The sequence below is a fragment of the Podospora bellae-mahoneyi genome, chromosome 5 (genome assembly GCF_035222275.1).
Source record: "Podospora bellae-mahoneyi strain CBS 112042 chromosome 5, whole genome shotgun sequence".
Lineage (NCBI taxonomy): Eukaryota > Fungi > Ascomycota > Sordariomycetes > Sordariales > Podosporaceae > Podospora > Podospora bellae-mahoneyi.
In genome coordinates, this window is record NC_085884.1 from 3,167,760 (window position 1) to 3,193,666 (window position 25,907).

Here is a 25,907-nt window from a genome sequence, read left to right on the forward strand (position 1 = left end):
AAGCTCTGGGTTGCTTCCCGTCGCCATCTTTTTTTTCTTCCCACAGAAACCCAACCTTGCGACCGAAGAGAAAAAAAAAGCCGCTATCCGGGGCCCCTTGGTGCAACCATCATCACAAGACAACACGCTTTCTGGCTAACGAGCACGAGCACCAGCAAGCTTTCGAATGATCAGCCTCCGCCGGCCCCTTTTCTCCCTATCCTCCTGCCCCTCTCCCTCTCCGACCACTCTCTTTTGTCCCTAGCTCAATCAGTCCCAAACGCCGCCGCCGGCTCCCCGCACTTACCCCTGCCGCGGACTCGGTCGTCTCAGCCTCACCGGGCAAGCTCACGCATATCTACCCTGAACCCCTCGCCTGTGCTCCCGCATCTGGTTGCACTCTTGCATCACCCTCCCTCACCCACCACAGGCACCTCCCACCATGGCTGCAGCGTTTCGCCCAGTCAACACACCGCTCCTGGCAGCGGACTCCATCAAACACGAAATACCCCCTTCTTCCACAACTTTGACGGCGACAACGACGACAACAACAACGATGACGACACCGAGACCAAGCACAGCGCCTTCGCAGGCTTCACGGCCTGTTGACGAAGCCACGACACCAACACGAGCAAACTTTGGAACAGGCGCATTGGCATCTCAGAAACCACTTCCGACATCACCATTTCCCGAGTCGGTACAAGTCCCCGAACCCACGACGGAATCCACACCCAAGCGAGAAAATTCGCAGCACTCGAGGAAGTCTAGGGACTCGGACGACATGGACATGGATGACTCAGATGGAGAACACGGTGAGGAAGTTGGATCAGACGACGACAGCGAGAACGCCGACGGAACAAAGTCGAAGAAGAAAAAGTCGCAGCGATTCTATTGCACGGATTATCCACCATGCAATCTGAGCTTTACCAGGAGCGAGCATTTAGCCCGCCATATCAGGTACGTACTACCAACCATATTTCCGTTGAATAATAAGGAGGAGGTATTGACGAGGAGATCACCGCAGAAAACACACTGGAGAACGCCCCTTCCAATGCCACTGCTCCAGACGATTCTCTCGACTCGATAACTTGAGACAACATGCACAAACAGTGCATGTGAACGAAGATATTCCGATTGACTCGCTAGCAGCGACAGGAACACGATTTCAGAGACAGATTAGGACCGACAGGGTGCGGCCAACGACTGGCAGGGCGAGAGCGGCGACAGCTGGCAGTGTTGGACCTGGGGGTCGAGGACACTCGAAGTCTCTGTCAACATCTAGCATCACAAGCATGGCTTCGATAGCCTCGGCCTATGGTGCTGGTGAGGCACGCCGACGTCCGCCTCCTCTGGTCATGGCCGACCCCCGATCCCGACTTTCTCTCGAGTCATATCGCGGACCGGATGGTCAATACTATAGGGCCGCCTCACCGGACATGAGCACTCCCACATCAGCCACGTTTTCGACAGGCCAAAATAGCCCTCGATGGGGTCCGGTGGCCTCTCCTGGTTCATCACACTCACGCTCGCATAGCATGTATGCTGCCGCAGGGTCCCGCACCCCAGGCCGCCGACTAAGCGTTCCGTCTGGAGGCAACCCGTTCCAATCGCCTCATGCCCCCAGTCTCCGCGGCCCGCTGTTTGGCCCTTCGCTCAACGCGTCCAACAGCGGTGCCTTTTCTCCTGGCCAAAATGGTCTTCTCTCATCGCCCACAACGTCCACTTCAAACTGGTCAAGGCGGGATTCAGTGTCGACGGCCGATGAGGCCTGGCGACGACGAACGTGGCACCCCGATACCGCGGGCTTCAACGGGGCAAGCAGACTGAGCCAGGTCATCACTCCATCTCAGTTCCCGCCCGACAGCATTAAGCTTCCACCCGCCAATACCGGAAACCAACCACCTCAAACACTGCGGCTGCCCGGTATCGAGTCTTTCGATCCTATCCCGCGGAGACCGCCCACACCTCCCCGCCGCAACCCGTCCCCGATGATGATCGACTCGGAGGCATCACGGCCCCCGGCTTTGTTGCCGGCCGGTGACCTCGGTTCGGATGACCGAAGGCCTAGCTCGCAGTGGGATATGGGCTTGCATCGGGGCATAACAAGACTTGACATCAACACGCCACCTCGGGATAGCGCGGGAGCATGGGCCAACGAGGCCACTCAAGCCCTGATGGCTCGCGCTGAGCAAGCCCATGCCGCACCCATGCAACCTACCGTCCGGTTCGAACAAGATCTGAGGCCTCCTCATGGCCCGCCACCCATCAATGTGGCCCCTCCTGTCGGCTCTAGGCATCACTACACAATGTCGGCTCCATCCATCACCACACCTCGTGAGTCCCGAAGACATGGATGGTATCACGGTCCAGTGCCTACCCACCCTGTTGAGGAGACCATCCATGAAGGCCGCCCACATGTTGATCGGATTGTTCACCCAAACGTTCGTGGTTTCCAGGGATTCCCTGCCAGGGAACAACAGCTTGGCATCCACCAACAACAACCATCAGGTCCTAGCATGGAGCGGATCCTGGAGCGGCCAATGTCACGGGGCGACAACCCCGAGTCTCTGCGGCGGTTGCAGGCTCTTGTGGCCGTCGCCACAAGCGAAGGCTCGACGGCAACGGCATACTGAAGCCCCCAGCTTGATGGGGAGATGATCTACGAATCACGAATTGGAATTACTGCATGGCGTCTGGACCTCGGAAACACACGACTTGGATTAGCGCGGAGGCCGTTTTGCTTTTGATACCCGTTCTCTCACCCGCCTACACTCGCTGCATCCAACGGTTTGGGCTATACAGATATGATCACTCATTTTCTTTTGGCATTTGATACCACGCTCGCTGCATACATATACATCTGGATACTGGGATTGGCGGTCTTTTTCTTTTTGGATGTCAGCAGGCACTACACAGGATACTACGGGTCGGTCATCTTTTGTTGCAATTTAGAGGATTCATTTCTGTTTTCTTATTTCCTTTTTGGGTCTGGGTTTTATGCCACGTTATGACAATTTTCTTGTTGTTTTCCTTTTTCCTTTTTGTGTTACGACGAAATGACAACCAACGGTTCCAGGCCATGGCACTCTAGTATAGGGATACCCATCTTCTCTACTGTCGGATACGGGGCGGCATGCGGTACATGGTCGGGTTGGGAACTTTTGGGCACCTCTTCAATGGATGCTATTCTTTTACGCAGTTTCTTGCAGGTGATGGCACGGTGAGATGTGACGACGATGCCGGCTACGACGATATGAGACTACGACACTACGTTATGGATAAGGATGCAGTGCTGCTTTTGCGACGCAACGATGACACGACAACAAAGATTTAGCGCTGCATTTTCTCCTTGCTGTTTCGATTGTCGAATATTGGTTGGTCTCTACTGTCGCATTCTGGTCGATGTCGTCAGGGGGGTGTTGGGTTGCTTGGTCGGTCAGTCAGGCACCGTCCTTGCTGCAAAGATGCCCGTTATATGGGGATGGTAGCTTGGTCAGGAGTTGGCGGGGAACTTTTGGGAAAAGATGATCAGGGGAGGTGGATGAAGACTGAGAAACATGATCGCTATATTCTCCCATGTTGTATCGAGGTTCCTCTTTTGGTGGTCACTGATGGACCTGATACCCTGGAAGGAAGGGTTCGCTTCCTTTTTTTTGTTGCGGGTCCTTGAACAACATCTTTGGGAGTTTAGCTTGCTTCGGCTCTCTCAATGGGCTGGCGGTTTTGCGCGCCTTGGTTTTTTTTTTTTGGGAAGGGTGGTAGCTTTTGCTGTTTTTGTTTTGATCTGCTTTTGCTTAGTGGGTGGGTTCGTGTTGCAGTCAGGCACACTGCAGGTTTCGGCTGGTGCATGACAGCAGACAGGCAGTGTTGTGCATTTGTTGGAGATCAGAGAGTGTGGATCTGGATGTGACGTTGGATTTTGTAATGGCATGATGGGATGGATAGGAGGGACTGGGAGCGGGAGTAGTATAACTAGATAGAAATATGTTTATTGGGTTGATCACCTCAATTTTGTGTTTTTCCACTGCGAGACTGCCCAAGCTGATTATGCTGGAATGCAAGGTACACTGGGCGCTGTGGTTATTTGATGTGTCAGGAACGCACCTGATGATGCATGGAAAGTCGTACTCAGGGTGAACTTGAGGTGTTGGGTATGGAGATCAGTTGCCGATGCGGCTATCTGTTGAGTCTCAGTTTGAGGTTGAGGTTGCGGAAAGGATCTGTAGTATTGTGTCAGTTGGGAATGGCGAATAGCTGGTTGGGTAAATAACACCATTCTTAATCTACCTGAGTGAGACGGATTTATCGTCATGAGGTTGTCTTGAGGGTCAAGGTCGGTTTGGGACTTGATCCATTTGCGAGTGAGTACCTTGGCTGATGTGCCTAGTATCATACCTGCTCTGTTGATGGTTGGTAATTTGCTTGCTACAAAGCTTTGATTACCTAGGTAGGCATTTAGGGTGATATGATCATAGGATGTGAGTAGGGGGAGGGGGAAAGGGGGGCAGGGCACTACATGGCTTTTGATTTGCGCTGGGAATTGTGGTGATGCTAGTGTTGAGTATCTGGTTCATGAACTCGGGGAGGAAGTCAATGGTAGCTTGGGGGAAGGGTGATTGTGGCCTTTTATTTTTTTCCTTCGCTTTCTTTTTTCGTTGTTTGTTCCTTTTCTTTCGTCTTTTTACTTCTTTGTTTCTTTCCCTTTTATTTTTTATTTTTTTACCCGTTCAGTGTCCCCCGGGAGTACCCACTTTTCTGAACCATGCAAGCAGGCCACCCTCAAGTAGAAGTAGTCCACTTGCGTGATCCGAATAAGGTGGGGAGGGAGTCCTTGGGCACGGGTATTTCTTTTCTTTTTTTTTCTTTTTTTTTCTTTTTTTTTTTTTTTTTTTTTTTTTTTTTTTTTTTTTTTTTTTTTTTTTTCTTTTTTTTGGAGATGTAGGAGGATGAGGAGGTGATGAGGTGGTGGTTGGAGTGACTATAGGAGGTGGTCGCAACCTACTGCGGCAAGGTAGAGAGGGGGAAGGTTAATCGGGCTATGCGTTGAGTGTTGATGTTCAGGCTGGTGCTTTGTGTTAGGTGGGTCTGGTAGTAATTATGCATTTGAAGCCTGCATTCACTTTTCAAAGACAAGGGGGCTTTGCTCCTTCCTGTTGGAAAAGAGTTTGAACCGAGAACTGCCCGAGCGTTGAGCAGCCTGCTGTCTTTCTATGACACCACGCACAGCGCTCCTGTGGTGTGTCAGCCACATAGGTAGGTTCTTGAGCAGCTCAGCCCGGCCGTGATCAACTTCCCAATGGGTCTCTGATTGGCCAGCACAATGATTTTGCTGTGCAGCGTGTGCCTTGTTTGGACCGTTGGCGGCGTCCCATCTTGGTAGATCACGTCGATTTAAGTGGTATTACCTAGGGTTATGTCGAATGCGTCCCTACGTTTCCGACTTTATTGCCCCGGGTACTCTCCATACCTACTGCGGCCGCCTATTATTCAATCCAGAGGTCTGAAAGCCGAGAACGAAGTCGGTATTTGCAGCTATATTGTGATTTCGGGCATTTCTTGTCCTGTCAACGAAGCCGCTTGGTCTGCCAGCTGCGCGAGTATCCGTTGTTGGCCTCGAGCCAGGCGGAACAAAACCAGGAATTACATCTCTATGAGGCCCTTTCATATACCTGGGGTGATTGGTCAAACCAGGGAAGCATAACTGTGGATTCTCATCGGCTATCCGTCACCGATAATCTGTATGAGGCTTTGCTGGCTCTACGAGAACAGCATCTTCCGAGAGCTTTATGGGTGGATGCGATTTGCATAAATCAGAGAGATGATTTGAAGAAGCAGGAGCAGATTCAGCCAAGCTCTCCATTCGAAACTGCTCGCTTCAACGTTTGATGTTCCACGAGAGCTACAAAGCCAGCTCCGTCCGGTGACGTACTCAATGGGACGGGCGATATATCGTCCGAGGAAGACAGCCGGCATTGCTTCGCACGGCAAGAGCGAGCTGGGTGACCTGATCGACATGTATCACACCCGACAGGCTACCCTAGTGCATGACAAGGTGTTCGCCTTGTTGGGCATGAGTACCACCGACCCACTACACAAGACATTCCTAGACTATTGGGCTGGTTGGGATGTTGTTTTCAAGCAGGTGGAAAAGTCTCTATTCGGTGCATTAGTGTCAGTTGATACCTGGTCCCACTCACAGGTGGCTGAGATACAAGGAAATGGTCAGGTACTGGGCAAAGTCATTCGAGTAGAATTCGATGATGCCAACGGGCGGCAGAAGCTATCCATCGAGTGGAAGGTTTCACAAGCCCAACGATTCTACATCGTCCGCAGGCTGGACGCTTCCACTTTCTGCCAAATCAGTCCGGAGGGTTGACATTGTCTGTATTATGAACGGAGCGTCGAAACCTACCATTGTCAGGCTTTGCTCAAGCCTCTTCTCTATCATTGTGAGCAGAGTCTCGTGCTGCAGGCCAGAGTACATCAGGAACTTTCCATACCGCTTCTCATTGATATGGGACTGGGAATGCAGAGAGGAGCGACAGCCACAGAGGGGACCGAGTCACCAAAGTACAGCTGTCATTCTAGAAGCGGTTGGGGACTACAACGATGCGGCACTGGTTCTCCTGGATTGTGTAAGGAACTGCAAGTCCCTCGGGAGCAAAGCGCAGAGATTAGAGACCATCAATCAGCTCGTCCTCCTGTACAGCAAGGCCAACTAGATGGAAAAGAGATTCAATCGTCTCGGGAAAGAACTACAAGGTCGACATCAGTACGACAGGGATGATTTGCAGATCTTGGCCCTCGCAGCAGCCTCCCAAGATGGGGAGGCCATGCGGCTTCCTATGCGTCACGCGGGCGGAATCGATCTGATAGAAGCTGTGCATCTCGCAGCCGTCCACAACAATATGCACGGCCGTAAGGTCTTGAAGATTCTCTTCAATCAATCACGATACCCCTCAAGTCCGGTCAGTGGCAAAGCAATCACCGAGGCTGTGTTGATAGCAGCCGCTCAAAATATACCAGAAGGTGCTTTAATATAGCTTTTTGCCTTAGCCGGCTTGTGTGCTAATAATGAGCTGAAGCTCGGCAGCCCAAGTTCAGGATAATAGGAAGTTCTGTCAAACGATCGTCTTGACAGAAAAGCTACACTGTTTTTGATCCTCAAGAAGAAACAAGGATACCGATTATTTGACTTTGAATTAAACCAATTCTATACACCTTAATCCAAAACGCTTTCTCTTGTCCACCCCAAAAAGACTACGCTGCGGCTTCCTATTCCAAAACGCTAAATATCAAGCATGCTCCTTATCTGTTGCGGTGGCTGTTGGCTCACCCTCGAGCCCACACTAGGAGCTACACTCCCCTCCCTTGCCCCTGTCGCACCTGGATATGGCGGTGGTGGTGGATTCGTCGTAGCTGCTGCCGAGAGTGTAGGGCCATCCATCATAACCTCCTGTTCCCTCCTTCTCCTTTCTGCCTCTGCACTTCTATTTTGAGGGAAAAGAACACCAGCTACCGCCTGCATGGCTCTTTCTTGTCGAATTCGCTCTGACCGACCATTATACAGCGGTGGTGGTGACGTCGGCGGTGTATTTGTCCCAGCTGGGGACATGCCCGGTGCGGAAGGGGAGAGCGGGCTCATTGGGACATCGTCTGACGCCGGGCTTCCATTGTTGCGCGGTTTATTCCCCTGGATTTCTCTGACATTGCGGACGAGTTGGTCGCGCATGCTTTCTCCTGGCACAACCACCTCTCCGTTGACTCTGGCCCACCATCCGGGCTTCTTGACGATGCCCATCTCCTGGTCGAGCTGCTGGTTGCGTACGATACGTTGGCGTTTGAGTTCTTTGTCTTCATTCTCGTTGATGAACCCAAAGATGACCTGGATGTACATGATCAATAAGGCTGGGGCGTAGCCACCAGCAAAAATAGCGGCTCGGTTCCCTTCGAGGTTCAAGGGGCTGTACTCAAACTTCCATGCGCAAAGCTCCTGATAGGCTGGGACGACAAGTGCGATGGGAATAAGGAGCTTGAATCGGAGAGGCGTCATGCGAATGAAGCCTACGAATCGGTTGATGATTCCACGGTTGCGTGGGCGGTAGTGTTTGATCGAATGACGGAGAGAGAAGACTGTTAAGCACCAGCAGACGAATAACAAAAAGCCGGCGGCTTTAAACCGGGCATCGGTGGCGGAGGGCTCAGCTTCGTTGACTACTTGTTCGGGGTAGCGCTGGTGCTGGATGGGAGTCCAGTTTCGGGGAATAATCATGAAGAAGTTCTGGAGAGACAAAAGTTAGAGGGGTTGGGTATCAAGACGGAAACTGAGAGGACGTACAAGCCACCAGAACAAATAGAAGATCAAAGGCAGATGGAATTCCACCTTTGATCTTCTATCGTCATCTCGCAAGGCGTAGGGGTCCGGATCTATAAACTGCCGTTCCATCCAACTGCCCCAATGGCGCACTGCTTCCCATACCTGGGCAATAGTGCCCAGCTGCATCAGAAACCAGAAGAAACTCGTGAGGATAAGTGGCAACTCGGGAAGATAGTATCGGTCGACGTCCATGGCGGTAAACAAACTGACAACGGCAGTAGCGCTGACAATAATTCCCCAGTACCACTGCCATCTCCTTCCAATGGGATAGAATCGCTTTGTGACGGGGAGGTAGAGGCGGCCGTGTCGATTAAGCGCGACGATGGTCAGGACAAGAGCGACGCCGAAGAGAACAGCGAAACCAATCGAAGTGCCGGCTCGTTCTCCGATGCCATTAACGGGAGACCAACACCATGTTGCGTTGATGAAGGTGCCATTGGGCATGACAAAGTCAGCGATCCACGGTTCCCAAGCCAAAAGACACCAAGAGCCATTGGAGAGGGTTTGGTTTGTGAATAGCGTGTAGTTCCAGTGTTCAAGAGTGGTGAGGTTGAGATGGCTATTTCCAATCAATGTGTCACTCGAGTTGTCGCCAGGTGGGAAGGGAATGATATCCCGAACTTGGAGGAACGAGTCCATGTTGGTGGCTCGGTCGCACCCAGAGGGTGGTTGCGCGCGCGCGTGTTAAATATCGATATTCGTCGTTTTCGAGAGCTCGATCGGACAGGAGGAACAAGTGAATTATTGAATATTAAGGAAGCCGGTACTTTGACATTGTTGACACCACGATTGACAATCACAACGGCTTGACCCAATGATCGGAGGGCTCAAGGATCAGGGGCGACGTGTTGCTGCAGGCGATGTCATGGGCTACTGCCGAAGCTCCCGTCAGTGGATGTTTTTTGGAAGATGGTGTCAAATCGTATATGGGGGCCAAAAAGGTGTCAATTCTGTGGTTGTACGAGGGTGCGTGGCTGGAAACGGCGAACCCAGTGCCCCAGGTCCCACTGCCAAGATATTAATTTCCTAACAGTGAGCCCGGTTGACAGATGGCTTCTGGACGGATGGAAATGTTTAATCGCTCAGGGCACTTGCAGTGAGAGTGGGGGTTTGCCCAGCCCGCGGCAGGGACCAGCTGCCGTCAGCAACAGGCGAACACGATCACCACTGTGCCGAGAACCACCAAACATCGAGTGAGCGATAGGAAGCCATTCCCAATTCCGCCAGTTGTCACTTAAGTACACAGTCCCTGCTTTGCGCCATAAGTAATTCTCAATGGTCTGTATCGTGCTGTTCCCAGGGTCCAGCGCCGTACACAGGCAATAACAGGTACCATAACTTCCAAAAACGGCGATGACCTCACAGCTCACAGCACGGAATAGCTCCCACAGCCACGCATGCACAGCAATTGCGGGGCAATGAGCTAGCTGCATGCCACTGGGGCCGCCAACGCCCACTTGAAAATTGTGGCTCCCAAACCCAACGACCTGGCCTCCATTTCGGGAGGTTTTGCGCCCTGACCATTCTCTTGGCAGGGATCACCGCCAAACATTCAACCCAAGCTTCAACACCAGGGCACGACCACAACGACGCCAACGAACAAAGGCCCATTGCGCCCACCTCACAATGTCCAACCCCAACGACCCCTCCAACACGGACGAGCCCTCCTACATCGACTACGAGGCCTTCCTCTCCCCCACCTTTTCTCCCTCCGCCTTCGCCAACACCCTCGTCCTCTCCACCAACAACCCGACCGAGCTCCCCCTCGATCTCTCCACCCCCTTGCGGCGCGTCTTGTTTGACATTCAAGAAGTTGACTCCCATATTGACAGCCTTACCACCCGCTCATCCATCCCGCTGCTATCCTACACCAAATCCCAGACCGATGCCTCGGTGAAGATCGTCTCCGAAGTCGACGCCCAGCTCAAGGCGCTGAACGAGAGTTACAAGCAGCTCGAGAAACAAGTGATACAGAAACACTCCGAGGCCGAACAAGTAAAGCTCGTAGCGGCAAGACTATGGGAAACTTTGCGGCTCGGGAGGGCAGTGGGAAGGGCACTGCAATTGGGAAGGCAGCTCGAGGTGCAGAATGGGGAGCTTATTGGGTCAGCAACGGCAAGTGTGACGACTAGTGCTGCCAGTTTGAAGAGCAGGGAACGGCAGCAGGATCATAGGGCGTTGGTTAGGTGTACTCACACTCTTCTGCAGCTTAGGGAGCTGTTTGCTAGTGTCGGGACACCTGGTGGGGAGGGGTACGGACTGGAGAAGGTGCTTGTTGTGCGGACGTTGAGGGAACAAATTGTTGCGCCGGTGGAGAAGAATGTCAGGGAGACGGCAGAGAGGATATCGAGAGAGTTCTCGGTTGGGAGCGCGAGTGGGAGTGCCACGTTTGCGCAGTCGGAGGAGATCAAGGGACGGACGGTGTCGGCGTTGACAGCGTTGTATCTGTTGACACAGGTGCCGACGAGGCCGAATGAGAAATGGGCACCCACACTGATGTTGCAGGCGTTGGAGGGTTATCTCAGGTCGGCGCTGCAGAGCAGCATTGCCGGACTTTCGAGGGCGTTGGCAAATCTGGATAGCTTGTCGAGGACGCTCGCGGAAGTTGGGGCAAGGTGTCAGAATGTGGTTGCCCTCGAGGCGGTATTGGAGGGAACAAAGGTGCCGGTCCATCCGATGCTACAGGGCAAGCAGCCAGTGCAAGGAGGAAATATGCTTCAGCCACTGCTTGCCTACCTGGAAACAGGATCCCTGGCGAGCTATTTCTGGCGCACCATGGCGAGTAGTATGGCGCCACGGGTTCAAGAAATTGTGGCAAAAGGAAATACAACAGCTGCTCGGACACTGAGGGCCAACAGGCAGAGCGTTGGTGAAGCTATTCGGGAGTGCGTCATCAAGGGGAGCCAACTGCCAAGCGTAGTGGCTGCTGCTGCGGCCAAGGGGAAGGGCAAGACTGGAGATGGGGAAGCTGCCAGCAAGCAGTGGGAACGAGAGGTGGCTGTTATGGTTGGGAGTGTTGTAAATAATCTTGGGAGGTGATAGGGCCTATCGAGGCCGTGTTTTATACACTGAATGAATAGATCTTGGCCATCTGTGGCAGTTGATCAAGAGAGCTACAATGCCCCTCGCTGAAGAGCCGCTGCTGTGTTGCGGGAAAATGTTTATCCGCTCTTCTTCAGCAACCGTTGTTGGGACAGCTGGACATTCACATTATTCCTGCCATTCCATCTTAAGTCCAGTCTGACCTGAATGCTCCTATCATGGCCAGAGTTGCTACAATCTTGGTGACTTTTTTATTGCAATTGTGTCTTTCTCTCAGTTGTTTCCTGAACTAACAGTTTCCTCCATGTTTACTTACCCCTTTATAGCATAGGCGATTGGTCTGTGCATGAAGGGGTTACTTGTTCGAAAAGAGACTCGTTCAAAACTGCAGATATGCCCAACCAGAGAATTGTTTGGTCGTATCAGAGGTTGAGATGAGTCCACAAGTCGCGCTTTTCTATTTGTTGGGGCTTTATTTCACTTTTTGCATCTTTCGAGGGGTGCTGATAGTTATTATTTTAGTTGCGTTGGTTTTAGTTACCTGCTACCCTGAGCGCTGAGTGAAAGTCATCTGTTGACAATGACGATCTGGTTTGCCCACCGAACTTGGGTGAAAGGTGAGAGATATCAACAGTCAATGACGTAGAATCGGGTGATGAAGGATGCGAAATTTGGAGGGGTACTGTCCAGAGAAAGAGAGGTACGATGGTGCAAGGCAGACTGACTTAATGTCTGATAGGTTTTGAGGGGTATGATTTAGCTGATTGGTTATCAACGAGGGCGATGCCCGCGATCTGGGGGCTGGGCACTCGGACTATGGTAGTCGGGGGCCGCAAATCTCTCCGCATGGGGGAAAGAATGAGCGATCATTGGCTTTCAGGGAACTGTATACCTACAGTTTTAATCTATTCGGCTGCTGCGCCATACGATGGTCACCCTGCTCTATTTCCTTAAGATGACTGAAAGGAATAGACATTTTCCCCATGACCTCAGTCATCATAGCACTTCAGAATGTTTCATCTGTTTGTTCTCTTCTATACCACCATGGCGGGCATCGCGAATCCCAACTTGAGAAGATATGTCAGCCAAGTTGGCATTCTATCACTGGAATCACTTTTTCTGGGGAGTGTGATTCTGTTCTTTGTTGCGTCAAACACGCCCTGGTCTTGGGACCATCCGATGATCTTCAAAACGGGCTCTCATCTCCCTGTTCAATTCTGGCTGGCTGTTTTGGGTGTAGGGTTCAGCCTGCTCGCATTTGGACTGTCCGAGTCATATGTTCACTTGTTTGACGTGTGGTGCACATGGAAAGCTGGCAGCGATTCTGGACTCGATTACGCGAGATATCTCAACACCCAACCAAGAGCTCCGGTAGTTGTTGGCTTTCGCGGATTTCGACCATTCGTTATGGTGCGGTACCTGATTATCTTGCTCGGCATCGCTGGCTCGATCGGCTACAAGTTCGCGATTGTTCAGATAACAGAGATGAGTCTGGAATTGGACGAAACAGCGGTGACGGTCCACTTGCCATCGGCGGAGCCAATCGACCTAGCAACCGGCGCAACAAGCACCTGGCTACGTGACGGCCCTACTGCGCAAGCCAATCGAGCCTTTCAACACTTCAGCAGTGGTGTGGACGGTCGTCATACGGATATCGCTGTAGACGCTATGGACCGAATGCAACCACCTGGGGTTATTTTTATGTTTGGCGAAGGATTATGCTCCGACACATTTCACAAATTTGACGAGGGGATTCTTACAACTTTGGAACTGGTTATGGTAGCAAACTTGGAGGTTGAACGTCGAGACCCTAACGACTTTGTTGAGCTGGTTCCAGGAGGATGGACTCGCGTTGCAAGAAGGGCGGCCGGATGGCTGGAAGGAAGCTCGGATGGGTTGATTATTGATTACAGGCACGAAGAGAACGGCACACTTAACATACGCTGGGCTGAGATACCCGAGTGGGCAGATGAAGAGCGCGGGACGTTCATAACAAGGCAACCGATAAACAGGGGCATTAGCTATACCATTGGCCTGACCCTGGCAGAAGTATCTCGAGTTGTTGCCTCAAAGGACTGTGGGGAGTTGAAAGAAGTCTGGCCAGTGGACTCCTTGATATCAACCATCCCTCTTGGACCACCTGCAACGCAGAATAACCAATTACTCAACACGCTACTCAAAGACCCCAAAATATCCATTTTGGATGGCGTGGGGCTGATTGTTCGCAACTCCATGACCACCTGGGGCCACGCCATTCACGCTTCAGAGCGACCAAACTACAGTCCAGGCCATGCGCCTGTCCCTTCAGAACGCTCACAATGGGATCTCGTTCCACCCGCATCCGAAAAACATAAGGGAAATCACGGCGGTAAATACTTCAAAAAGCATGGCCGCCCCGGAGCCGTGTATCTCGAGTCAAACGTCACGCTTCCACGCGACTTTGGTAACCCGAGAGTAGCCCAGACATATTCGTGGATGTTTTTACCGCAAGACCAGAATCATCCGGTTAGCTATCCGTATTACGAAGGAACCAGTGTCCAGAATGCCGGTGTGGGGGGTTACTCTCAGGCAGCCGTCGTCTTCATTCTTCTTGGCGTGATTGGGTGCTCACTTATTCTTGTCAGACTGTACCTTGGACCGGCGGGAATAACGTCCTGGATGGGCCAGCATGTATATTTGGCGTTGGAAGGCAGGATCCAGAGACATGGTTCGGAGATATTGGCGTGCGGGCATCAGGTTGCGCAAAATCTTGGAACGGTCAGGATTGAGAAGCATTCCCGGATAATGAATGAAGATGAAAGGAACACGGCAGAGAGAGTTGAGTCCAAGAGTTCGACCGGGCTGTGGATCAAGGGCGTTTGAGAATGTATATGTGACGGTATGTAGGGCACCTGACAAAGGGCCCACGTTTTTACCAGACCAATACCTGGTTGCTTTTAAGGCCGGATTTCCTGTTTGTTTACTTTTGGACTGAACAACCAACAACCAATATTGTAATACCAATTATCAACCAATTTCTGGCCTTTTGGTCTCTCTTTTCGCGGCCACTGACTTTCCTAGGCCACTAGCCGAACACGGTATGCTCTTCAGGGAGAGTGAGAGATGCTGAGGTCCGTGAGGGTGACACTGGTGTTCAGCTTGAAAAGGTTTTGGGTTATTTCCCTCCCCATTTGGATTCAGAGCGAAGAAGGAAAACGTTGAAAAGTTGAGATTCAAGCCCTGCTGTGCTTGTATCGGCAGATTCTGGCGGCTGGCGATGTCGGGTTGTGAGCGAATGAAGGATATGATCGACGGCAAGGAAGTGAGGATTGAGCATGGAAATCTTGACAAAATTCAGATCCTACATGCTGCCGAACAGTGGCTGATGCCCAGAGTGTTTCCGCTGAAAGACGCATCCGCGGCAAAAGTTTTCCAGGAGGAATAGCGTTTCAGATGACCATTTTGGGAAGCGTACATGATCATAGATGCCTGGTGTTCTGACCCCTGCTTCATCCTCCGCCAGCTCACAAGTTCGCCCGGATATGAGCCGGTAAACCTCCCAACCGGAAGGAGGCTGAAGCCAACCTTTTATACTCACGCTCGGTCTTGATCTCCTGCAGAGCACCGCCATCATCGCTCCAGAGTTTGTGTGACTTGGCAAAGCGGCCTTTCAGCACCGGTTCAAGCTGCGAAGCCACTGCCAGCTTCTTAGGCGCGCGGATGCCTGCGCCGCGATAACGGGGACTTGATCCTTCGCGCCTTGGCTCCTTATACTCTTACCTTCCGCTGCGCCGCAGTCGCCCGCTGCTGCTTATTTCGGATTCCACACCACGAACCACCAATGCTACTCCAAGCTGACCAGAAAACAGGGCCCAGGAGGGCGATCCCAGCCGCGACACTGAATGCGAGCTAGCTGTGAGATTGCCTGTCCCAGCTCCCACATCCCATTGGTTCTTAGATCCTGTTGCAACATGCTGCAGGGGCACTTCATGTCAAACCCGCCGCATACCGGGATACACAGTGTCTCTTTTAACCCCACGACCAGCGCTTACCGTGGCTCCTCGCTCTCCGGTTTCTCTTTTTCCTCTTGATACAGTTTTGACAGGTGCACCACCTACGGAACAATGCGGGTAGAGGCTCTCTTGGTAGGTGCCGCCCTCTTTGGCGGTACCACTGTGCTGGGCCAAGTAACACCACAACCGAACATCAAGTTCATTACTCCACCGAATATCCAAGAAGGCGAACATGATATGAGGGATAATCCGGTTCATGAAGAAGGCAGTCTGCTCCCAATCACCTGGTCACCAGCACCCGAGGGAACGAGAATCAGTCTGACCCTCTTTCAACACAACACCACCGACGGCGGGTCTATTGGCAACTTTGAATACATCATGCGTATGTCTCATTCCCTTTCTTCCATGGCCCAACAACTGACCATGTCTTGACAGAGGGCACTGTCGGGATTACACGGCACCCATGGATCGTGGCAACAACCAAAGACCTGAAGGACTCGGACGTCTTCAGAATCATCTTGTTCATCGAGGGAGAAACAGGAGGCCACACCGGCACCGAGTTCTTCAACATCACCCGAAAGAAAACCACAACAACAACAACAACAACCACATCCACCACCACCCTGCCCACGTCCATCGACAAAGACGACGAATCCAACAGCTCCTCCACATCCGTTAAATCAACCCCAACCGACACAGAAAACAGCAACAACTCCTCCCAAACAACCAACCGCTCAGAAGACATCACATCCACCTCCTCCGGGCTCTCCACCGGCGCCGCAGCAGGAATCGGCATCGGCGCAACCGGTGCCGTGATCCTCCTCGCAGGAGCAGCATTCTACTTCTTCTTCTTCAAACCCCGCCAAGAAAAGAAACAAGCGGCTCTTCTCGCCGCGAGCGGTGTTGGTGGTGCAGGATTCCCATCACCAGGAGTGACACCGCATCATCATTACTCCCAGGTGCCGAGCCAGCATGGGCCGCCGTCGATGTACACGAGTTATGCGGGGATTCCACCGTCTGTGTCGCCTGGTCCGCCGGGGATGACGGAGTACAAGCCGCCGAATTATTACGGGGGACAAATACCGCCGCAGCCGCCAAGTGAGATGAGTGGTGATTGGAGGGGGCATCCGCATGAGATGGCGGCGGGGCAGATGGGGAGTTATGAGTTGCCGGGGTATCAGCAGAGGTAATGGGAGGGGGGTGGGTAGACGATGGGTAATGGGCATGGAAGAGGAGTTTAGATGGTTCATATTGAGCCGGAAGGGAAAATGGATAGGGCGGTTGATACCTGGGGGTTTTGGTTGTATTCATGGAGGAAAATAAGGGCTCTATTATACCACGTTGAGGGACATGCTTTCTTCGTTTTCTTCATGTTCGGGCTTTCGTCTTACTCTGGTGTGCAGCCGAGCGTTTAAACGCCCGACATTCTTGTCTATACAAACCTTCTGTCGTGTCTTTCTGGTTGTAAATGTTATGGGATGATATCCGGGTTAGGGTTATTTGACGATTAACGTGAGAGGCTTGCGAAGGCTTGCGACCGACGTGGGAGGCGGGAGATTAAAAGAGATACGAGGTAGAAATACAAAGAACTTCGGACAATTCTGGTGGATATTTTATAAACTTTATAGAGAAAGTCCAGAAAGTTTGGGAGGTATAAGAGGACGTCTTGGGCAGTGTATTTCATCTTTCTTTTTGTTTCTTCCTTTATCCGACAATTCGATCTTTTACTTATAGGCCTTTAACAGTGAAGGGAGTACATATCTGTGTAGTTTTCGGCATCCTTGTTGCTGGGCTTACCTGCCCGCAAATGTGGCGGCTATGTGGCGTCTATCAGATGGTTGGGTGAAGTGATCATGGCCGAGATGTTATTGTTATTGGTCAACAACAGCTGAAGGCTTGTTGATTAGCTGGTCAAGAGATTTGAGCGGGCAAGGCAAGTTGGTTCTTGCCTGATCAGTAGGCCAAACACCCCTCGACCGAATTTCACTTACCAGCTTTACCACGTTGCAGTTTCATCCCCACACGACGACGTATTTTGCGCCAAAATACGACTGCTACGAACCGACAAAATTGAGCTTGTGGAAATCTACGGCAGCGATGTTGAACCATACGCCATCCTCTCCCACAACTGAGACAAGGAGGAGGTGTTGTTCCAGGATATACAACATCCTGAACTCGCAACCTGGAACTGGAGTACATGTCCTGACACTTGCGAAAATTTCACCCCCGCTGCTCACTCGTGTTTCGGGGAAGAAAGGCTTTTACAAGGTCCGAGAAGCAACCCTCCTCGCCAGAAAGCAAGGATTCAACTTCATCTGGATCGACACATGTTGCATAGACACAAGTAGCAACACGGAGCCTTCTAAAGCCATCAGCTCCATGTATCAATGGTACAAAGATGCGCAAATCTGTTATGCGTTTCTCGCTGATGTCAGGTCAGTGACTGAGGAGGACCCATCTGAAGAGACGTTTGATTTTTCAGGGAAGCCGGTGATTTACGCGGCGCTGGACATTGCCAGAGCTGATTGCCCCCCGTAAAATTGAGTTCTATGGATGTGACCGGAGTCACCTAGGAGATAAATCACCTGGTTCGGGATTTACGGATCTTGTTGCCAATGTTGCACACGTTCAAGTCAGTGTATTGGTGGCGAAACGGCCCCAAACAGCATATGTATCGGTAAATAAGATCCCCATGTTAATTCTGGTGAGACAGGTGAAGGCTGACAGCTCACCCGTTTAACAGCTTCACGCATGCGTTGGGCCGCAGGCCGACAGACTACGTGAGTTGAAGATATCGCCTACTGCCTGCTCGGGCTTTTCGACGTGAACATGACACCCCAGTATGGAGAGGGAAGGAAAGCCTTTATTCGTCTCCAGAAAGACATTCTCAGTCAAGATGACAACCAATCACTATTCGCATGGCACGTCAACAAGAACGACATTGGCTCGCCTGATACTCTTTTCGGCCTTCTGGCCGATTGTCCGGATAGATTCCTTGACATTGGAGGCACCAAACTTGTCACACCAAAATCTATAGGAGGTCAACCAGTCACCATCACACCCGGAGCTATCAACATTGAGTTGTTTCTCATTCCGTGCCACGACAAGGGGCGTGCAGATTTCCTCGCCATTCTCGATTGCGAAATTACCAAGGCTGAATCACGTCAAGCACCTGCGATATATTCGAAGCGATATTGGGGCACCGGAGATCAATATTCCAAGGTTCTTCCCTCAGAGCATGTTTTTGTTGGAAGACAAAGCTCGCTTGAGGGATGGGCCTCATGGCAGCGGATTTTCGCAACAGCGGAACCAAGATCAAAAGCCGCTATTCTGAGAATAGTACCCTCCAAGGACAACTCGGGACTCAGAAGCCATGATGAGGGGACCGCCTGCGAATGGGAGGTGATAGAAGCAAAACCTGCAATCTGCTGGGGTGAGCAAACTGGGACATTTGAAGTGGAGACCTGCAAAGTTTGTTTCGGGGAACCAATTGGTTTTTTCAAAATCAAGATTATTTTGAAAGAAGGCCTTGTTTTTGTGGAGGTGGCAGTTAGCTTGAAACTTATTAGTGAACGCTCATTTCGAAGCTGGTGCCAAGTAACATCTGTGTCCCAGCATTTTCTGGACCTGCAAGACGGCAAGCACCACGGCTGTATACAGCTTTCAGCGAATATGGAGACTCCTACACAACCCAGTTTAATAATGCGTTGTCGCATGATCGTGTGGGAGACAAAATACCAGTGTTTATACAACTGACGGAGCATCACCATGGTCAAAGTGTGACTGTTTCACTTTATGTACTCTGTCGATAAGATTATCGCTTCGGAAAAGCAGCATCCAACATGAAGCTGGCTAAGTGGCTTTGAAGAATCTGCTGGGAACTGGTGCTGTTATATTACAGACAATGGCGACAACTGAGTCAAAACCATTATCACATCTGTTAAAAGTGCAGCACAAGTCACTCGTTCAGAATTGCGAAAAGCGGTTTCGAGACCTCTACGAAAGCCCTTTGTTAAACATATGCCCAGTGCATACAGTCATGCTTATGATGGGAAACCTTTCTGGGCTGAAATATGTGTGCATAATAAGCCCAGATTGGCCTTCGCAATTTCCGTTGAGCTTGCTACAAACCCTCCCTACCCTTGAAAGAACCTTTATGGGGGTTAATGGCACCTTACGAACAGCAAAAGAAAAATCGTGGATGCAACGGTGGCTGTCTCAATGATAGGATACGTCTTAGGAACAGGAGACCTCCAAGGAGTGGGAGACCACCCAGAAAGTCAAATCAGACCTGCACAAAATCCATATCTTCTGGTGAGTGTATTAGAAGTCTTCATATCTTCGCCAGGCTGAGCAAAGTACCTAACTTTACCTAGCCATGTGGGTATCTTGATCTCTATTTGTATATTTCCTGAAGCCTACATTGTAACAATGGCTAACAATATCTCTAATATACTAGATGTACACGCTCAAAACTGCCAGCGTGATGATTTCTGTCAATGACGACGGAAGTTGGAAAAGTCCGGTCCTCAGCTAAACCTGTTCTGTGGTTCTTAAACGCATGGAAGAGCTTATTTCCAATATCGATTTCATCATTGCAAATACACTCTCAGTGAAGGGGAAATAGGGTCCACACCCTAATGAATTGGGTAGATTTGCGATAAAAATAAACATACCTACACAGACATGACATTGGCAACTGGTAGCGTTCCCGCTCGGCTGGCAACGACGATGACACCTTTGTAAGCCACCACGCTCGTGCGACTCCTGTCAGCTCTACTTTGAGAAGGTTGAAGGGAAAAGCCGGATGCTAAAGTTGGACAATGTCATCAGTGAGGAATTTTTCAGTCATGTGGCAGTCGTCTGCTGTCAAGGTCCACATGCCACAGCAGGGTGCAACAAAGTCGCGACACACATCATAAGCATGCTAGAGGATGGGGTGTCTCAGAAGCATCGCTCAGGTCCCTATTTCCTCCACGGTTCAGGGCACATTTCCAAGGTCTACCGACTGTACCAGGATACTCATCAGGGCGTTTATGTTTGGTGTCACACGAGACACAAAGTCGAGGTCACCGAGGAAAGAACCGCTGTTATCGACTCTCTCCACGTAGTGTTCCCGATCTTTTACTGACGAGGTACCATGGAAGCCTTATCCCATTTCCCTCCCGACTCTACTTCGACTCCCGTACTGAGCAGTTTCCCCGACGAGGAACGCGAGTAACTGTCAAGGATGTCTATCACCTCGCCGGTACCCCCACGAGTGCCTCCTGCCGCGACTATCGAGCCTTCATGGGCATCAAGGATGAATCATCAGAAATGGTTCTTCGGTTGATCAACGCAGGAGCGGTCATTGTCGGCAAGACCAAGACAGCGCAGTTTGCATCTGGGGAGCGTGCTGGAGATTGGGTCGACTATCCTTGCCCTTTCAACCCTCGCGGCGATGGGTACCTGGATCCAGACGGGAGCAGCACGGGGAGCGCAGCGGCTGTAGCGGGATATTCGTGGCTGGACTACTCTATTGGTACAGACAGCAAGGATGTTCATTACCACGTTGCTCCTGGTGTTATCATCTTTAACTTCAGTAGCACTTGGAAGCATGGTGTGCCCGGCAGCAAGCCGGGGAATCTTTGGCATCAGACCAACACACGGAATATCAGATCTAAGTGGCATTGTTCCCGTTACAGGGTATGTCTGTTATTGACCGTATGAGTGGCTTGATGGTAGATGCTGATGTTACCAGGCACCTGGATACAGCAGGCTTCTTTTCCAGGTCCATCACCGAGTTCAGGATCTTCTCGAAAGCTTGATATACCAACCAGTTGGATATACAAGTCAGTGATGGCAGCACCGAAAATTACATCTTGGTGTCAAGTTTAGGTTCGCTAATTTTTCGGTGGTGATAGCCTGCTCTATCCTCTTGAGCATTTCGACGAATTCCCCGACGACTCGAAGCTCAAGCTGGAGGCATTTGTTCAAGATATCGATAAGGTTACGGGACAGGCCAGAATTGCTTCTGATGTGTCTGGGCGCTGGACTGAGAAGGAGGGGGTGCCCAATAATACGTCACTCCGCGATTTTGTTGCCACGGTATGCTTCTCCCTTGAACAACTTCGTCATTTTTACGAAACAACCAGGAACTAGAGTTATTTTGCTAGGCTTCTGGAGGTCATCCACTGACATGATAAAACAGATATTGGCCCACATCCATCTTTTTGACTCTTACCACAACGATCTGCCCTTCCGAGAAGCATTCAAAAAAGAGCAAGAAATTTACCACAAGTCCTCCACCAACATATCTTTGACAACAACACCATCCTCGTTCTCCCCGCCGGAGATCCCAAGCCCCTCTACAGAGATGCATACTCTGGACCCCCCCCAAAAAAGCGGCTATTTTCTTGCAGAGACCTGTACTCCTTCTTAGGAGGACTCCCGCAGGTGGTTGTGCCGAGTAAGTTATATGTCCATTCACCATTTACCTAAGTTCTGAATTTGACCTGATTTGTAGTTGGCAGTGTATCACGCATCTCTCCTGTCACAAATGCGCGTGTAGTCCCTTCGTCTATTTCCATTGTTGGCCCGGATGGTAGGCTAAATCATGGCCCCTTTTGCTGACAGAAAGATCTGATAACCGAGCTAGGATCTGATGCTGTTATTACAGAGTTTGTGGAAAAGTTCTTGGTAAACAGTCACCGGCTCTTGGAGGTATCGGCTGGGCCAGTATCATTTCCAGGTCTCAAGAATGGAGGGGATGATTGAAGTGGATAGTGAATTATGTCTTTTTATTCCCTACACCATCAGTTAGCTCATCCCAATACATATAGAGATAGTTCATAGGCCTTGACTATCTAAGTTAGGCTTTAGAAGATAGTCAAGATACGTTTCGAATGCATTCTGAGGCCTTGACATTCATTCGAAGTCACTTTCATTTCTTTATAGAACGTGTGTGCTTGGTGCCTGCAGCTTCTAATAATGCTTCTGCTATTTATGAGCTCTTAGCAGCAGTGTTTACTAAGCACGTTACAATGCCTGTGATTTAAAGGTGCCGAAAGCATGGGAAAATAGTTGTACGGAAGAACGAGAATGACAGGGTGAACAACTGAATAGGTGTGGTGTGTTAGGTATATCGCGAAACTGTGGTCTTACGGATTCTACCGTAACCGTATCTCTTCCCATACCATCTCCCCAGGTGTCTGAGTCTCTGTTAGGGGGCCTTTACCAAAATACGCCACACCAACAACGCTGTATGACATTGTCTTGTTGTCGTTCCCAGATCTCAGAATCAAGTAACTACCACCCATGGTGAAGCCTCGTACTTGCACCAAGTAATCACCATGATCCAGTGCTAGCATACGGCTGTTGCTCCCAGTGTATCCCGTATCCGTAACAAAAAAGCGAATCCCTTGGCTGTCATATATTCCGGATGATCCAGACTCTCAAAACCACCCCAAGATTCGAACTAAACTAGCAAGCACGCAGACGGGACTTCTGTTTTGCGAGAAGTAAATGGCAAGGGCAGTAACTGCTGCTAACAGGGGTAATTTTAGGAACCATAGAAACTTCCAAAGATGAATAGTAAATGCTACTAGAAATCCGGAGTTGGCGATGATACCGAACGGCCAGGCGAAGAGGTACAGGCTGGTGTCTCCGAGAAACATGCTTAATTCCTGTGTGACCTTTGAAAATAAGCGGCCTATGAGCGGGGAGATAAGTAGCGTATTAATGTCTTTATAGCTGGTTCCTAACGAGGTCTCGAGAATCGAGACGCGAAACTCCTAGTAAGCCACCGGTGATAAAGAGGATATTGCCAGCAAACTGGCGCTATAAGTTTTCGTTTATGTACGACCTGCCCTTCAATAAGACCCCGAAGGCCTGGGAGATTATGTTTGTTTCTAACATCGGCTGGATCTTAAAGCCAGAAATAAGTCTCATGCGCGCACCATTATAAGGGCAGGAAGCTACTGTGGTAATCCAGGAATGGAGAAACTAAAAGGCCCTTGGAGTGAGGAAGGTGTGTGATGTATAGGCTGAGGTTGAATTAAGATAGACCTGTCAGGAGCGACTGGTAAGCTCTTTTTTCGCCCATGGTCCGTCCGGTGCGAGGATGCCTAGGTTCAGAAAGTTTAATACCCCTTTTTAAGGCAATGGCATCTGCTAGATAAAACTGTAAAGACATAGCTTGATTAACGCTGGTAGAGGTAGGGAGTACCTTGAGCTTCTTCAGGACATCCCAACCCATACGGAGGCTGTAAAGGCTGAGGCATGTATCACAGCAGATTACCCTGACGAGATCCGGGTCTGGGAGCGTAACTTCTTAAACGCAGGCCCTAGTGCACCAAGACCTGGAAAAGAAATCCACCACACTCCTCGTTAGTCGTGGCTATTTTCGGGCCAAGTCTAGTGCGACATCTTCTGGACTCTATTCATCCTTCCAATAGCCACCAAACCCAGCGACCTTCTTAAAGTACTTACAAAGTAGAGCATTAGACTCGTCCTGTTCACCAAGCCAAACTCGGACGCGAGTCACCTTGTAGATGTCGCCCATGATGGTAATCTGATGGCCCTTCCCTCCTTTGCCGTTGCTGCCAGGTTGGTGCAGATTTCATCGACCCACATCCGCTTGTTTGTGCTTTTGTCCTTGCAGACATTTCTGAGCGCAGCGACACAGTTCTTTGTCACATAAATGAGACCTCCATCGCAGATGGTCGGGTCGGTTCCATGTTCAGAGTCCCACGCGTAGGATAGTGCGGTGAAATAGGGAGCTGAGGCAAGAGGTACTTCTTCCATGGGGCACGCCATGAGCTCGTAATCTTAGCTCCCATCCGGTGCTTGAATCGTGATAAGGCGGATTGCTGAGTAGGTACCAGAGAGCGCATAGTAACTATACTTGGGCGGTGGTGCGGCATGACTAGCTGGCTCGATTTCGAGTTGGAATGAGGAATCCCCCCATGTATCCACTAGTCCGGACACATCGGACCTGCCATATCAAGCCTAATGGTATGCCAATCACGACGGCTCATGTAACCGTCACGATGATCATCTCGGTGAATATAATGAGATCGAGCTTAAAAGGCATCCTGAGTTATTGGGAACTCGACTTTTTGACACTTCTGTGCGTTGAGGTCAGAGTTTCATGAGGTAAAGGGAAGGAATCAGCTGAACGCGTCAGATGCATTTCTATTCGCCAGAAGGCTGCAGTTGCCAGGCATCCATAGCCAACCTTATACAACCTTAAACGAGCTAGGTCATAATGTATACTCAGTAAATACTACTACTTGACCTGGGTACTCCTGCCATCGTGACCAATCAAACCTCGTAATTCCGTCTTTCAGCATCTTAGATATTCCCGGAAAAAGACCAAAAGAGGTGTACAAACAGCTTTAAATACTACACCTTATCAGACCGGAACATTGTATCACTCCAGAAAGGTCCAAATGGGACGCTCATCGAGTAAGGTATCAAGGTGAGGTATTTTTCGCAGACAATAGGCTTTATATCACGTTCAAGAACAAAAACAAACACCATCTGTGAGCTTTCCACCACAATATCAAAGACCCGAGCCAGATACCTGGTCTGGATTTATCTACCGTAATGAACCTGCGTCATACTCCTTGTCTACATTCCCTAGACACGGCCCTTGCCACTCCTTCTCAAGCCTCCGCATCCATCCTTCCCTTCCATCAGTTAAAGCTCCAATGGCACCCCAGGCTTAGGCCACCGCACCGAATCCAACACCCCTTCCTCCCGAAGCTCTTTCGCCAACTCGGGCTCATTCTGCGTGAAATGATCCCACGACTCGTGATGCATAGGAACCAGCACATCAGCCTTGATATCCCGAAGTAGCTGTGCTCCTTGCTGCCCACACATGGTAATCTGCAACCCATCAAACGTCGCCTTCCCTAGATTCATCAAAGCAATAACAATGTGATACTTCTCCGCCATGCGCGCCAGCTCGGGGATATAGACGGTATCCCCAGTAAAGTAAATGGCATTCGGCTTCCCATCGGCCGCAACGCCAAAGTCTTCTGTGTGGACGATAAAACCGACGCATTCATGCCCCGGCCAGTGTTTGCAAGGCGTAGCTGTGATGGTGAATATCTTTCCAGCAACGCGAACTTTGCGCTCCTCCCAGTCCTTAAAGCCGATTACGCTGGGTCGAGGGGCAAGGTTGTTTGCGCCGTCGACGGTGGTAAACACCCGCCTGCCGTCGAGAAGCTGACGGCCGGGAGGGTCGAGGTTGTCGGCGTGGTTCTCGTGGCTGAGAAGGACCGCGTCGATGTGGGGGAGCTGGTCGAGTTTGAGGGCTGGGTCGTCGTGGACTTTGCAGATGCGGCCCGCGAACTCGAATCCGGTGCCGGCGGGGGAGAAGAAGGGGTCAGTGAGGAAGGTGATGCCGTCAATGTCGAGGATGGCGGTGGCGGTGCCGATGTGGGTGATGGTGACTTTGTTCTTGAAGGTTGACATGGCTTGTGAATGCTTTTGAGACTGGAAAACAAGGTGTTGAAGTGCTTTGTTGGGCG

The 25,907-nt window shown here is 50.8% G+C and overlaps 9 protein-coding genes across 9 annotated transcripts; 6 read left to right on the top strand and 3 right to left on the bottom strand.

Annotated features, from left to right (window-relative positions):
• Nucleotides 1–421: 421 nt before the first annotated feature.
• USV1 (Up in starvation) lies at nucleotides 422–2,612 on the top strand (the record flags this gene model as incomplete). The annotated part of the gene is made up of 2 exons (XM_062880001.1): nucleotides 422–936; nucleotides 1,004–2,612. The coding sequence occupies 2 exons, from the start codon at nucleotides 422–424 to the stop codon at nucleotides 2,610–2,612; spliced, it is 2,124 nt and encodes a 707-aa protein (XP_062731318.1).
• A 3,299-nt stretch (nucleotides 2,613–5,911) lies between these two features.
• Nucleotides 5,912–6,355, top strand: QC761_507900 (uncharacterized protein; the record flags this gene model as incomplete). The annotated part of the gene is made up of 1 exon (XM_062880002.1): nucleotides 5,912–6,355. One exon carries the CDS (start codon nucleotides 5,912–5,914, stop codon nucleotides 6,353–6,355), a length of 444 nt encoding a protein of 147 aa, XP_062731319.1.
• Nucleotides 6,356–7,054: 699 nt separating this feature from the next.
• QC761_507910 (uncharacterized protein) lies at nucleotides 7,055–9,249 on the bottom strand. Its single transcript, XM_062880003.1, has 2 exons — nucleotides 8,318–9,249; nucleotides 7,055–8,260 (listed from the first exon to the last, which is right to left on the bottom strand). The coding sequence occupies exons 1-2, from the start codon at nucleotides 8,993–8,995 to the stop codon at nucleotides 7,268–7,270; spliced, it is 1,671 nt and encodes a 556-aa protein (XP_062731320.1). The 5' UTR covers nucleotides 8,996–9,249; the 3' UTR covers nucleotides 7,055–7,267.
• Nucleotides 9,250–9,982: 733 nt separating this feature from the next.
• Nucleotides 9,983–11,395, top strand: COG5 (Conserved oligomeric Golgi complex subunit; the record flags this gene model as incomplete). Its single annotated transcript, XM_062880004.1, has 1 exon — nucleotides 9,983–11,395. The coding sequence occupies one exon, from the start codon at nucleotides 9,983–9,985 to the stop codon at nucleotides 11,393–11,395; it is 1,413 nt and encodes a 470-aa protein (XP_062731321.1).
• Nucleotides 11,396–12,409: 1,014 nt separating this feature from the next.
• Nucleotides 12,410–14,260, top strand: QC761_507930 (uncharacterized protein; the record flags this gene model as incomplete). The annotated part of the gene is made up of 1 exon (XM_062880005.1): nucleotides 12,410–14,260. The coding sequence occupies one exon, from the start codon at nucleotides 12,410–12,412 to the stop codon at nucleotides 14,258–14,260; it is 1,851 nt and encodes a 616-aa protein (XP_062731322.1).
• Nucleotides 14,261–15,033: 773 nt separating this feature from the next.
• Nucleotides 15,034–16,856, top strand: QC761_507940 (uncharacterized protein). Its single transcript, XM_062880006.1, has 2 exons — nucleotides 15,034–15,772; nucleotides 15,826–16,856. Exons 1-2 carry the CDS (start codon nucleotides 15,502–15,504, stop codon nucleotides 16,578–16,580), a joined length of 1,026 nt encoding a protein of 341 aa, XP_062731323.1. The 5' UTR covers nucleotides 15,034–15,501; the 3' UTR covers nucleotides 16,581–16,856.
• A 631-nt stretch (nucleotides 16,857–17,487) lies between these two features.
• Nucleotides 17,488–17,928, top strand: QC761_0083620 (uncharacterized protein; the record flags this gene model as incomplete). The annotated part of the gene is made up of 1 exon (XM_062872884.1): nucleotides 17,488–17,928. One exon carries the CDS (start codon nucleotides 17,488–17,490, stop codon nucleotides 17,926–17,928), a length of 441 nt encoding a protein of 146 aa, XP_062731324.1.
• A 5,878-nt stretch (nucleotides 17,929–23,806) lies between these two features.
• Nucleotides 23,807–24,186, bottom strand: QC761_507958 (uncharacterized protein; the record flags this gene model as incomplete). Its single annotated transcript, XM_062880007.1, has 2 exons — nucleotides 23,807–23,969; nucleotides 24,002–24,186. 2 exons carry the CDS (start codon nucleotides 24,184–24,186, stop codon nucleotides 23,807–23,809), a joined length of 348 nt encoding a protein of 115 aa, XP_062731325.1.
• An 885-nt stretch (nucleotides 24,187–25,071) lies between these two features.
• Nucleotides 25,072–25,851, bottom strand: QC761_507960 (uncharacterized protein; the record flags this gene model as incomplete). The annotated part of the gene is made up of 1 exon (XM_062880008.1): nucleotides 25,072–25,851. The coding sequence occupies one exon, from the start codon at nucleotides 25,849–25,851 to the stop codon at nucleotides 25,072–25,074; it is 780 nt and encodes a 259-aa protein (XP_062731326.1).
• Between the last annotated feature and the right edge of the window lie 56 nt (nucleotides 25,852–25,907).